We start from the raw sequence: 13806 nt of genomic DNA, 5'->3' as shown, positions 1-13806 counted from the left end.
TTGATTTAATTAATAAGAAGTTGGTTAAATTTGTTTTCAATTATTAGGTACCACTAGGTCATACATAATGCGATTGCAACTTTAATGTGTCTAGCTATAACGGTTTAAATAATTAAATAATTTCATTTTAGTTTAAGACAACTTAATTATTGAACAAAGTAATATAATACTTATTTGTTTTATTTTATTTGAAATCATTATGGTGTAAAGAGTGATAAAACACGAAAAAATTGATTAACTTTAACTACAGTTGTGTAGATATGAATAAAAATGATTTTAATTTAACGTATTATTTTTCAAATTAGCTGGAAAAAGCCAGTATTTATTTTACAGTGGATTATTTAACTGGTTAGGTTAATTATAAAATTAAATAGTCAAGCATAAATAACTCGGAAAACTGTTATACACAGTACAGCAATATAATATAATTATTATTTTTTTCAATCTAAATCTGACAAGCCCAAGGATATTTTCAATGAAAAATATCCATGTTAAATATGTTGATATTTACTACGAACAAGAGTACAGCGATTAATCAATTAATATGCATGAATTAATATTAACTGCATGTTAGTAATGATACGTTTTCTGTTAAAAAAAAAAAAAAACAAACAAAAATGGATAAAAAGTATACCATGATCGATGTCAGAGTGCCAACTGGTTTGACTAGATAGGGATGCTGGACTTTGGCCATAATATGTGATCTCTGAACTGGATTTATCCCTCTGACCACCTAAATCGATTTCTGTATCTTCCGCGGAGCTCATTCTCCGCATTCTTTTGATTCTGGGCTCGTTTAATGGGCTTTGTGTCCTCTGGATCGACATCGGGCCTAATAATAATAAAAAAAAATATTAATGATTGATTTTCATCGAATATTGGTGTATATGACATTTGCATGCGTACATATAGGCACATGAATACGTTCTAAAAAACATTGCAAATGTTTTCTGTGCACTACTCGTATACTATCATATAATAATAATATGTTATATATACCTACAAAGAATTTTTACAAGTTTTTTTGCCAATCTATAACGACTATAAAGTCTTAATAGAAATTTAAGTATAACCAATTATACTCTATATAGACGTAGATTAGCTAAGTATTAAGTTATAATCTCTATACTTAATAGAATGATTTGTTCACCATACTGTTTGAGTACACGCGTGACTTTCTAATTTAATATCGCTCGGAACGTACACTGCTATGTTCAATACGCAAACATACCATTTCCATTAACGGTCGCTACACATAATATATAGGCAACAACGACATACCGATCCAACAGCGGAAAATCACGATTCGTAGAACCATAATATATTTATTCTGTTTTTACGAATAGTGGCGTATTCAGAAATATACAATACATTTTATTAGAAACAATAAAATTATTCCGACATTTCTCCACTAAAAATAATATAACCTACCCCAACATTATAATATCTTGTCAGTTATGTCAACAAATATTTTATTATGTTTAAAATAATATGACGTATTAAAACAAATTACGTGGTTATATCAGTCGGTTTTCGTTGTAGAAAATCAGAAAATATGTTAACGAAGTATATTGCTAGCGATGGTTGACTGTTTCAATAAATCTTTAATGTGTTAGTGATCTGAATTTATTATTGATTTTATCAATTTGGATTGTTTATAGAATAAATTGTCACCACCCTCTAATTTCGAAACTTGGCGTTAGGGAAACAACTGGCCCCATCCCTTTCTACTTAAATACGTTACTCGGCAAAATGAAACGCGCAAGATTAACACTTGGATATGGAATAAGAATCAATTTAATATAATTATATAAACCAATAATTTTATAATCTTACGTTTTTTATTATAATCGTGTCATCTCCCATTTTAGTATATATTATGCAGTAATAATTTTAAAAGTATATATTTCCTTAATGTGTAGTGTAACGATAAAAATTTTTTAACTGTTTTTTTTGATGTTTTTCCTCTGAATCGCAAATTAGTAAATATCGTAGAATAATTGAAGGATTTTTTTTTTTTTTAGAATTTATGTGTAAAATGTGAACTGAGTAGTATAAAATATACCTAGTATTTATTTATCTTATTATATTCACCTAGTTTTAATAGCCAACTGGTTAATTTATTGCGAACAAGATAATATTGCCAAGGTAGAGGTATAGGGTAATGCGAATAATGCGCTCAGCATAATAAAATATATTATATCCTATATACGTAAAGGTACCTACCTATAACCTATATGATATGTTGTATAAATGGTCGCTTTCGCGTATCGTCCATTTTGATACCTAATAAGGGAAATCGCGAACAATGCGAAGAACTCGTTCATTTATCCTTCATCTTGAAAACATTTTTTTTTCTTTTTTTTTTTTTCACACTACGGTGCATTATTATTATACATATATACGCGTATATTATGTACATGGGCGCAGACGATATAACTATTATACCTATTGGTCGAGCGAGATAACAATCGTTCCGACTTAACCGCGGTATATGCACACTTTATATAGATATATCTACACACATACACACGTCTTAATACCTATATTATATAGATACAGATTCCCGCCGCCCCGGACGATCCAACCGCAACACGCCGGATCGATACACGCGTATGATAAACACGTCGTCAGCTATCGTGTCACGCGCTTAATATATTACATAATTGTGCTTATATATTGGGACGTGGGAAAAGTGCGAGGAAACGACGCGACGGCTGGAATATACGCATCTCACTATAATATAATATACTTTTATTTTTCCCTAAATCACACTTATTTAAACCTACGTTGTCGACATTTATAAGCCCGACGCGTTTAATTTTCGCGAGACAAGCGCAACTACACTTTTACCGGACAGAGAACGAGATATACACATTACATATTATATACACTGAGAAACTACTATATTATATATTATATAAGCCATAAGGGCATACTCTATATTTATATGCTCTGTGAAAATCGTGCCTAATGACGACAGAAAAATCATTTTCAACTATTTACTATTAATAGAGACGTAAGCTTGAATATTTTCAATTGAATTTTTTTTCTATTGAAATTATCTGAAAACGTTCAACTTTCTTTGAACATTTTAGTATAATGTATTTTTCTTAACATAATTGTAGCAAAACGTTTGGACACTCAAGACTCGACATTAATTTTAACACTCACTTAAAAATGAATCAGTTAGAAAATATTTTGTTTTAAGACATTTTTGTTATAAGATAATTATTCCAAATATTTTATAACAGTGTATCTCAGTATAATATTATCACAACAATGATTATAATACGTCATTATTTGGGTTATTTAAGTTTAAGTATACATGCAGTACACAACGCAATGGTTTATTTGATCTAAAATGTTTGCAGTGCGATGTTGATGATGAGGAGGTTTTAACTTGTTTAGTCTTAACAGAGTATACTCGCAAAAAAAAACACTTGAAATTAGAGGATATAAATACTTATAAAATATCATATTATATTAAACTCACTGTAACTGCCAGATGCCATGATGGATGAGTGGTCGCCTGGCGGGGTGAAGCTGCTGCAATAATACCCTGGGTTTTCGATTTTGATAATGTTCATGGGTGGCATACCGTTTGGATTCTGAATTATAGACGCTGTAAAAGAGAATTTTAAGATAATTTGTTTAAAAATATCTACGCCATATTATTGGTACACTATAAAATGTTAAAATACATATTTATATTCTATATATTATCAAAACGTAAAATGATATATTATTATGTATAATAAAAATGTAATGTAATGTAGGTATTTACTATTACGGCTAAACTACTAAATTTATAAATACAACTTCTAATGCAATTCATTTCTGTCCATAAGGTTTAGATTATATAGATTTATGAGGTTCATATTATCACGCAATGTTTAATATAAGGTATAATAACGCTTACATTTCCCGTATTATTAAATAAACATAGTAAATCGTTTGACATACCTAGTAAATCAACGTTTTCGTTTTAATTAAACAAATTTTTATGTTCTATACAGCTACATTAGTGTTATTTAACACTATGAGTAGTATATTATATATATATATATATATAAAGTCGACAGACATAACCAGATAAGTCGATATCGCAGTGTACGATCCATCGATTTATTTTATGCATTTGTCGAAAACGAGAACACGGTAAAAAGGCAGTAGGAATAAGTTGTGCGCTCAATGACCCGAAGACGACGGCGAGCTAAAAATCGTCGAGTTCGGGGTGGTTGCACGCTTTGACCATTATAGGAATTAACCGTAAAATCAGGCGAACACGGAGACTCATTCACTCACTCTCTCTTACAGCACTGTCTCTGTCTCTCGTAAATTGCAATATCGATCCCTCTCAAATCTCTATATAATCGTCGTCGATCGTCATATATTTTGTGGTAAACCCCGTCGAATAGTATATTATAAACTATATTATTGCACTATAATACACAAAACGCAAACAATTGTCGGGTTTTGCATCCGAACAATTTGGTCGCACGTGTGTACGCGCGGAAAATGATACGTCACCCCTTTACTCGTGGATAATATTATACATATACATGTATGTGTGTGTGCGTGCCGTCTCTCCTCGGTCTAATCCTTAAAAGGGGCAATGTTGTGTGCCAGCAAATGTTGCGGATACCAATGGATGACTTACGACTTTGAAACAGGCGATCTTCCTATGTACAGTGGAGGAGGCAGAGCTCGCACGCGGCCGAGGGTGGTGTGTTGCGGGTGGACAGGCGGTGGGGACCACGCGTTAAGATACACACACACACATAGAAAATATATATTATTATGAGGAGGAGATATGTATATAATATGCAGTCGCGTATACTGTGCGAAATGTTTCAATATACGCGGAAAGATATGAACTTAAAAAAAAAACTCGTAGACTCGAGAGTTTTTGACGTAGTGCGGTGGCAGCGGCTCCCGATTGAATCGATTACGAGATGTACCGGAAAATCTCGTCAGACTGCTTAAAATGATTTATACGATTTTTAAATGCAAAAAATCACGATTAAAAGTATTTAAAAATTTCTGAGCATCTGTTAAGCATAATTATATTTAATAAACATATTGGATAAAGTATCTAAGTGACTAAGTCGTAATGGAACTTAAACAGACAGGTGATCGAGTGATAAGGTATCATATTATATATTTTTGATTGTATTAGAATTATAGTTTGACCGAGAATTTATTTGAAGATTCCCAGGAAATTGAAATAATATGTTGCTCCTAGAAGCTCTTAAAAGTTATAATGTATTGTGCGATAATAAATAATAGAACGATAGAAAAAAAAGTGTCATGAAATAATCACTTTAGCGATTCACGTAAACCGTAGTAATTACTGTAATCGATTGTTTCAGTTAATCGATACTAAAGTATTTTCATTGGAAAAAATATTAGATCAGGTGTTGCATGTTACATCAAAGCGTCTCTTCTATCCAGTAAGGTTTCAAAGTTAACGAGTGCAATATAGATGAGCCGTGAGGTACTATTTGAAAAAATATCTGTAATACGTTTAAATTGCGACTGAATACTTGTAGCGACTATGATTTATCAATTAACTTTTCGTACTGAAATATAACAAAAATATAATTACACTTAAACGGTTTTCGGTAATCTGATTATAATATTTATAAATATAATGTACAGCAGTATCCCGAAATATTGTATCTCACTATAGCATGGGCGTCCATTGGAGGGGATCAGATGGGGCACTTGCCCCCCTGGACAAAAAAATTATGAACTTGTAGCTCAATAGATATTACCATGATATTACCATAGTATAATTATTATCTTTATTATTTAACATTTGAGAATTTTTTTATTTTGACCCCCCTAAAATATTACCTATGTGCGCCCATACTTACTAGCATCATTTATTATGGAGGCGTTAAATACTGCAGCGTGAACGGACGGTCATTTAGTAGCCGTTGATTACTATATAGTCTATAGACCTTCTGCGTGTTTCTTTGGCACAATATTAAAACTGTATTTTCAACGAGACTTCTCTTTTTAATTTCAACGACTATACATTATATTATTTAAATTATTATTATAAGCTGTAGAAATACGACTTCGTTCCATTGATTCGAGTTCGTTCTGCATTTATAATATCGTTCTAATATATTAATCCGAATAAATATTTTCTTTCTTCTGAAATCGCTGCAATAATATATCATATACTGTGCAAGCCAGACGACTTATATATATCATTTATAATACTACATAGAAAATAAGACTTTACGTTTTACGATTCTAAATCGCAAATAAAAATACATCTTTCGAAGCGCATATGGTTCAAAGTTTAAATGCATTTTTTCAACCGTGAAATATGAATTGTTATTTAATATGTCGAAGGGATGCATATGAATGCGTTATAAATTTAGTATACATTTCGAGAAAAATAAAATAATTTATTGTTCGAAAACATGTCGATATAATATAAGGCCAATGGCCATGTACACTCATACACACTTCAAATTGATTTTTTTTATGGTTCAACTAATATAATATTATACAATTAGTATCGATTTTATACACGGGTTACCATTTGTTAAAAATATATAATTCAATTAATAATCGGAAATCAACTGTGAATGTCAACACAAGTAATTTGTAGTAAAATGCTCCAGAAAATAAAAATTCTACTCGACAGAAATCGTTAGATAAGTGTACCTACTCGAATTTTTTTTTTATTCAATTTTTCGTACACAATCAAAAATTAGTAATCGAAACAACAATCGTACATATTAATGTAATATGTGTGTTTAGCTTAAAATGTTAAATTCTACAATGCATGATCTATATTTATAGATAAAAACTCCACGCTCTACAACTCACTCCACTGCAGCTAGTGCTGCAACTCACGCTTTGAGTTTTAGGTCGGTTTTCGTATTCGTTTTTTTTTATTTTCGTCAAAACTACTCGATTTATGAGTAGGCGTTATATTTTTATGAACGCCATGTGCTAGTCGTCGATGTATACTATTAATAATAATAATAATAATAAGCCGCACGTGTATATAAATATAAATATATCAATCGATATTATATTATTAGAGTCCGAGGGCGATTGAAACGCGTACGCACATTCACATAAGGCGAGAACGAAACGTCGTCGGCGCAAGACTATCTCCATAATAAGAGACGGTTAGTTATTGAAAGTTTCATTTAATTGAATAATTACATTGATGACATTGGGTAGTTTGAGCACGGCATCATAATATTAAATTATAAATTATTGCGTCTTAACAACAGTCATTATTACCGAAAACGTTTAAAGTTTTATTATATTTTCATGGGTACCGATCAACTGAACGACAATTTTATTATAAATTTACATTGTGTCGTTGGCAGTGACTGCACTGTGACGTATTAAAATATAAAATGCGTTATTGTACATCATATATCATCGTATATAGTACTCTGGTGTGTGTGGTGAGGTGTACGTGTTATAAAGATATTTATAATAAATTGGTGATGAGATAACCTCGGTTTATGTCGTACCTATATAATATTGTACGGTGACGACGATAACGATGTCTAGTGTTTTTTTTTTACTCCTTGTAGAAATAACGTGCAATTTTAAGAAAAATCGTGCGGATAAAGAAGAAGAAGATACGCGTCGCTCATTTTTATTTTTAGCTCGATGTGTGCATGTATAATGTACAGCTAGTATTATTATTATATACGTATATGCGTCATATCATATAATAGTGACTAGTGTGCATTATGTGTATTAAATATATACGGCCACGGGCTATAACCCTCTCCTACGTCTGTTGTACCTATATTATTATTATTATTATTATTTTTGTGGTTCCCTACCTTTGGAAAGCCTCCAAAGTTCTTTGGACGAAAAAACTCCGGTCGCTAAAATGTTATCGTTGCATACCACACCGTTATAGGGGTTGTGCGAATAGCCTGCAACAAACCAGAAAAAAAAAATGAAAACAACCGTTGAACAAAATAAAACGTGTGTGAGATGAACAAATGTAGATAGGTACCTATGTATTATAATATCTCCGAATGACAACTATATAATATAACTAGCTCTTTTTATTTCGACTTTACTTCGCCCTCCACCCACCCACGTTTTCGCCGTTACAAATGTACATAGCCTTTAACCTAGGAATGATTGCATGGGTTGGGTGTATTGTGAAAACGACTTTTTCGTGAGCGGAGAGTCCGTTGGACGTCTGAAAGTCCTACTACCGAAAACGATCGCGTCGACGGTTTAAATGCCCAGTTGATATTTGAAGAATTAACTTTGGCACATGAAAACAAACATATATATATATATACACGACTTGTACTGTGGATAAGACGCTGCAACCGGAGAGATCAGATTAAATCCTATACGAACGGGCCCGAGTCACATACACACACACACACACTCTCATATACATTATAAACGATGCCGAGAAACGGACGTAAAAAATTAATTACATTATATTATGCGGATTCGTAAAGGGGGCGAACCGTATAATAATGTATATGTGTATATTACTATGTGTTAGTCTACCGGGTACACGCGATTGCGGCGTGACGCCGCCGCCGTTTCGGTTTTAAGCGGTCGTCGGGATGAGAACATTTCTCTGCAGCGGACTGCAGAACATGAATTATTATTATTATTACATTATATACATAGTAAACGTTGCAGATGTTATCGACATAAACTATGAATGTGGTATCTGAATTTTTATATATATTCACTGTAGTGTATTCGAACATGATTAAGTACCTAAACAAATATAGACGTTCATAATATTATTATATATGTAGGTACGTAAATCATGACGTTATTTAAGTGTTTTTAAATAATCGACGAATAAGATATCAATATAAAATTACATATTGTAGGAATGCATAATATACATTTAATAATCGAGAGAATGACGTCTTTACATACGCATGATACTATATATGTTATACACAAGTTTAAGTCATGGACAGATATTTGAGCGATGATAGAGTCGTTTTCGAAAAAAAAATGATTCAAGTAAATACGATTTACGATGTGAAGTTATGTGTTAAATTATTAACGCTTTGATTTTGATTTTTTAGTTGTTATATAGTATTTTTCAACGCTAAAAATATATCAAATATATATAGTATGGGACAGTTCTAATCGAGTTAATAATTCGATCACATATAATATACCAATACTCAGTTATTTTTTACGAAATCACTTAAAAATCGACTCAATTCAGTTACTAATATTTAAAATTAATTTTTGCCATGTAACGGAAAATTACTTTTGTGGATTAGATAGATGAGATTACTTACTAAACCGTTTCTAAATACATTTATTTTAATATTTATATAACTATATATAATATACTCGTATGTATGTAGTCGTGGATGCTTAATGTTGATATTAACCGACATGATGCAGATTACAGTTGTACACTATTTATTATGGCTATCGAAAGTATATATTAACTAAAACACAAACAACGCGAGTGTTTTATTTTTATTTCATTCTGCTCTATTCGATAATAGTATATCAAGTATACGGTGGTATGAAATTTTTGAAAATTCGAATAAAAAGCATTAAAGAGTCTCAAGTATACTGAATATTAACTAATGACCTATTACACCTGATAAGATTTTTTTTTATCTTAGCGCATCCACCACCAGAGATAAATATAAATCATATCATTATAGATTATTTCATTTCTTAAATTAAAATTATAAAAATACGATTATTACGAAAACACTGTACGATATATTTTAGATCAGTAAAAAGTACTTATTTTCTTAAAAAAGTGTTGTTTATACGACTTAAAATTATATTATACATTAATTAACTTTAATAATTTTTGAAATAATAAGTATAGTACGTTAAATTAATCACTTTATTTACCTATAAATGAATACTACTCCGTTCATTACATACGATTAATTTTGTTGTGATTCCTGCCTAAATTTTTCCAAAAACATCCCTACGAATGGATTACTACTACATCACCCAATATCACTTCAGTCTGTATCTAGTAGTTAATACTTAGTCTAACTTAGATTATTGAAACGTGTTAATTATTAATTTAATTATAATTTATAATATTTGCTATTACCTCCTTGTGGTTTTAATTATTATTTTTGTTTTACCTATTTTTAGAATATTTTGCTTTCCGATAGTTGATCAACACCACTGCGACGCAAACCTATTCCAAATGCTAAAATGTGTCGATAAGCCATTAGGTAAAATAAAGGCAACAAACAGTTGTATTGTTCTCTGAAATTCGTAATGCATTTTGATTTTGAATTTTAAAATATATACTAATACAGTCCTACGAAAACCAACTATTAAGTACTAAGCTTTTTGATGGTTTATGTTTATTACTGATTATCACTTTTGATAATTTTGTCTTTTATGAAAACTAAAAATATTTTATCTAAGCGGTATATTCCATAGATATATAAGTATAGTAATAATATTTGTGTTAGGTCAAAGACATCTGCAGGCTCAAAAAGATAGCAAGCACGATTTAATATTATGGACCGTTTGCTGCACACGCCGAATGAAACATTTATGCTAAGCTTTACGTCAAATGCAAACTTTCTGGGATAAGCTAAAAAATCATTATGTTAAAAAAATGTAATAATTTGTAACCTATAAAAGTTTTATCCCCTTGGTGTTTTTCTTTTTCGAGTGTCTACAGCAGCAGGTTGATGGGGGTATAAACCAATATAATATAATATATTGTATGATAATAACACCATAATTGATTTTTACTTTCTAGAATAGCTGAACGTTATCGGTTTTATGGACGGGTATTTACTTACTACCTATAATCTAAGTACCTATACCTAAATCATTAAGCGCACGTGCATATAATATTATTAATATTGAAGGGAAGAGAAATAAAACGCACATTTCAGGATCGGGCGTAGATGTTAACACGTACGTGCAGGGAGGGTGTAAATATATATGTATATATAATATAACATAAGCCGCAACACGATAATATTATGTAACATAAACAATAACCGGGTCAATGGTTACAATAATAATAATAAAATAGAATTATTATAGGCATCCCTGTTGATGGGTGCAGATTTATATGTTTACGTATTTATAGCAGGGCATCGTTACTATAAACACGTATATTCACGTCGTTGGATGTTCGAGAGAATGTGTTTTCTCCCTTTTTTTAGCATTTTCCCTTTTTGTTATTGTGCCCGTTGGTTCAACACCGATGTACAATATATCACTATTCCATCATATAATATAGGTACTCTACAGGCCGGTGTCTGGCGATTCTGCGGTTTATCATTCGCCACTGTTATCGACTACGACGTGCTCCGAAATCGAAATAACGTATGTGACGTATAACATTGGCGCATAGCGTTCAAAAGTAATGAATAATGATTATAACGGTCAAGGAGTGGAAAATCGCAATCAAGGGATGGTGCACGTCTGATTGTTGCGTATGACACATGGGCAAATCGAGAAACAACGATATATTCTTAAATGTTATATAATTAATGTTGATAAAAAATGAAATTGATTACACCTATTTATTTCTCCTATCGTTAATTTATTATTTATTTAATTATGACGAAATCGTTATTATAGTAGTGTTTAATACAACAAAGTTAACATTTATAATATTTAATATTTTTATTGCGTATGACAATATAAATATATTACAATGCTATATTTTTACAAGCTACATTGGGTGGATACGCTTCATTCAATACGAGTAATGAGTATTTGTTTAATAAAAGTTGGATTTTTATTTAAATGTATTAAATTATTAGGTTAATTAAAATTTTTGATTCTCATCGAAGCTGAGTCTTGAAGAATTGATTCTTAGTACACTTTTAATATTTTTCGATAAAGATATACCTTAGAGAAACTTTGTATTTAATTTCGTTATTTCATGTGAATGAAATCAGAGCGATGACTGCAAAAGTTTGTGCGAAAAGAATAAAAAAAAGTAAGTACCTATAGACACAATATCAAAGTATAGTATTTAGACGATATCGGAGGGGCCTCCGCAAAGGCAAATGGTCCATAACGACCCGTTGGATACGATTTTCACCCAAGAATTTGCATCTCGCGCGCACTAAACGATCGCCGCCGACTTCACGCCTCTCGTATGCACGCGCATACATGTGTGAGTGAGTATAATATATATTATTACGTATATATACACTAACGGGTGTCTCCCGTTGATTTATATGGAAATCAACTCCTCTTATATCCTTTTGCTCCTTTTCATTCGGATGAGGAGGAGGATACCGTGTTTTTTTTTTATAATAAAATAATAATATATTATAATGTGCCAGCGTAATCTCTTCTCCTTGAAAGCGCGAGCGCGTTGTACACGTAATAATATATTATTGTATATTATATACGTATATATCACCTACACTCGTGGGCCACGCGATAGTAATAATATTTTATATGTTATGTATTACATAGATGGTAGTTTCTGAGGGACATCTATACGCATCGCAGTCGCTATAGTAGAAATTCCGAAATCAATTTATAGGTATATCGTATGTAAGAAGCATACAATATTTATATCAATTCAATTTTTCTAGACTAATACTTTTTATATGTCCATAAACGCAATTTATTGAGAATAGTATTAATTATAATTCTTTAAATTATAAAATATAATATAGATAAATTATCAGTTATAATTAAAATTTTTGATGATAATTTAGCATTGTAATAATACAATAATGATAGCATTGTAATATGAAGAACGTTTAGTAACGTTTTGCACACAAATCGCAAAATGGACTCCCACACATCTTTGAAAAAACTCGGGTCACGACTTCGATGTCAATTTCTTGAGTATTAAATTACGTTTACAAAAAATATACTTTTCTTACGATAGTTTAAGAAATTGAACTATGTTTGAATATTGCGTGTTATATATATTCGTTAGCTTTATTCAAAACTACATTTTGAGCAAATTTTATTGAAATTAATCACGAATAAAATTGTCACGATATTCCGAAAGTTTATGAAATTGTTTCAATGATAATATTTATATTTCAAAGTTGAAACAATGTCAGAACGCAAAAAATACCTACGCATAATTAATACGACTTTGATATACATTTTTTCTTTACATTAATTTTATGCAACTGTGACACTATCTAAATTTAACTATATAAATATTAAAAAGAAAATGACGTAAAAAATAGTTTAAAAAACACAAAGAATACATTTTTTTCTGACAACATTAATAAATAATTAGTTATAATTATAAAATTTAATATCATATAATAAAAAAAAAAAAAATAAGTAAGTATCAGTATGTTACTTTAAAATAAATGGAACATTAAATAGATGCATTCAATAATTAAAATGTATAATATTATAAAACTATCATTATTATTTTTTCTTAAAAGGACAATTAGTAATTAAACAGAACTGTTTAGAATGACCTGTTTTGTTTATTTTTTTATAACAAATTTATAATAAATTACTCAATTTTACGGATTGCGATGAGTATGTGGGTACATAAAATGCGTTAGTTATACAATCGAATGTAAGTGTAAAAGTTTACTTCATCGTAAAAATATTCATTAAATTAAAAATTCACTAATATATATATTGTTAAAATTATAGAAGAAATAATTTATATAATCCGTTTAGTTAAAAATACATATAAATAAAAATAACTACAACTATTAAGACGTGTATATAATTCATGACTAGGTTTTTTTTTCAAATGATGAAAGAACGAAATTAAAAAAATGTATATATTTTATAGACTGACATTTCAATTGAAATACACGTACGATAATATATTATATGCAT

General features: G+C 30.3%; 1 protein-coding gene across 6 annotated transcripts in view; it reads right to left on the bottom strand.

Moving 5' to 3' along the window:
• LOC114124608 (nuclear factor 1 X-type) overlaps positions 1 to 13806 on the bottom strand; it is a 139519-nt gene that overhangs the window by 13541 nt on the left and 112172 nt on the right. For 4 of the 6 annotated variants that reach the window (XM_050208127.1, XM_050208125.1, XM_050208124.1 and 1 more), the window contains 3 exons: positions 7842 to 7937; positions 3497 to 3625; positions 635 to 832 (listed from right to left, as the gene is read on the bottom strand). In XM_050208127.1, coding sequence (XP_050064084.1) covers positions 635 to 832; positions 3497 to 3625; positions 7842 to 7937 — 423 coding nt within the window. The remainder of the gene's footprint in view (positions 1 to 634; positions 833 to 3496; positions 3626 to 7841; positions 7938 to 13806) is intronic. The other 2 variants (XM_050208129.1, XM_050208128.1) reach the window with 1 other exon arrangement.

This window comes from Aphis gossypii, chromosome X (genome assembly GCF_020184175.1).
Source record: "Aphis gossypii isolate Hap1 chromosome X, ASM2018417v2, whole genome shotgun sequence".
Taxonomy (NCBI): Eukaryota; Metazoa; Arthropoda; class Insecta; order Hemiptera; family Aphididae; genus Aphis; species Aphis gossypii.
The sequence above is the reverse complement of the archived record's forward strand: the minus strand, read 5'-3'. Positions and strand labels throughout refer to the sequence as shown.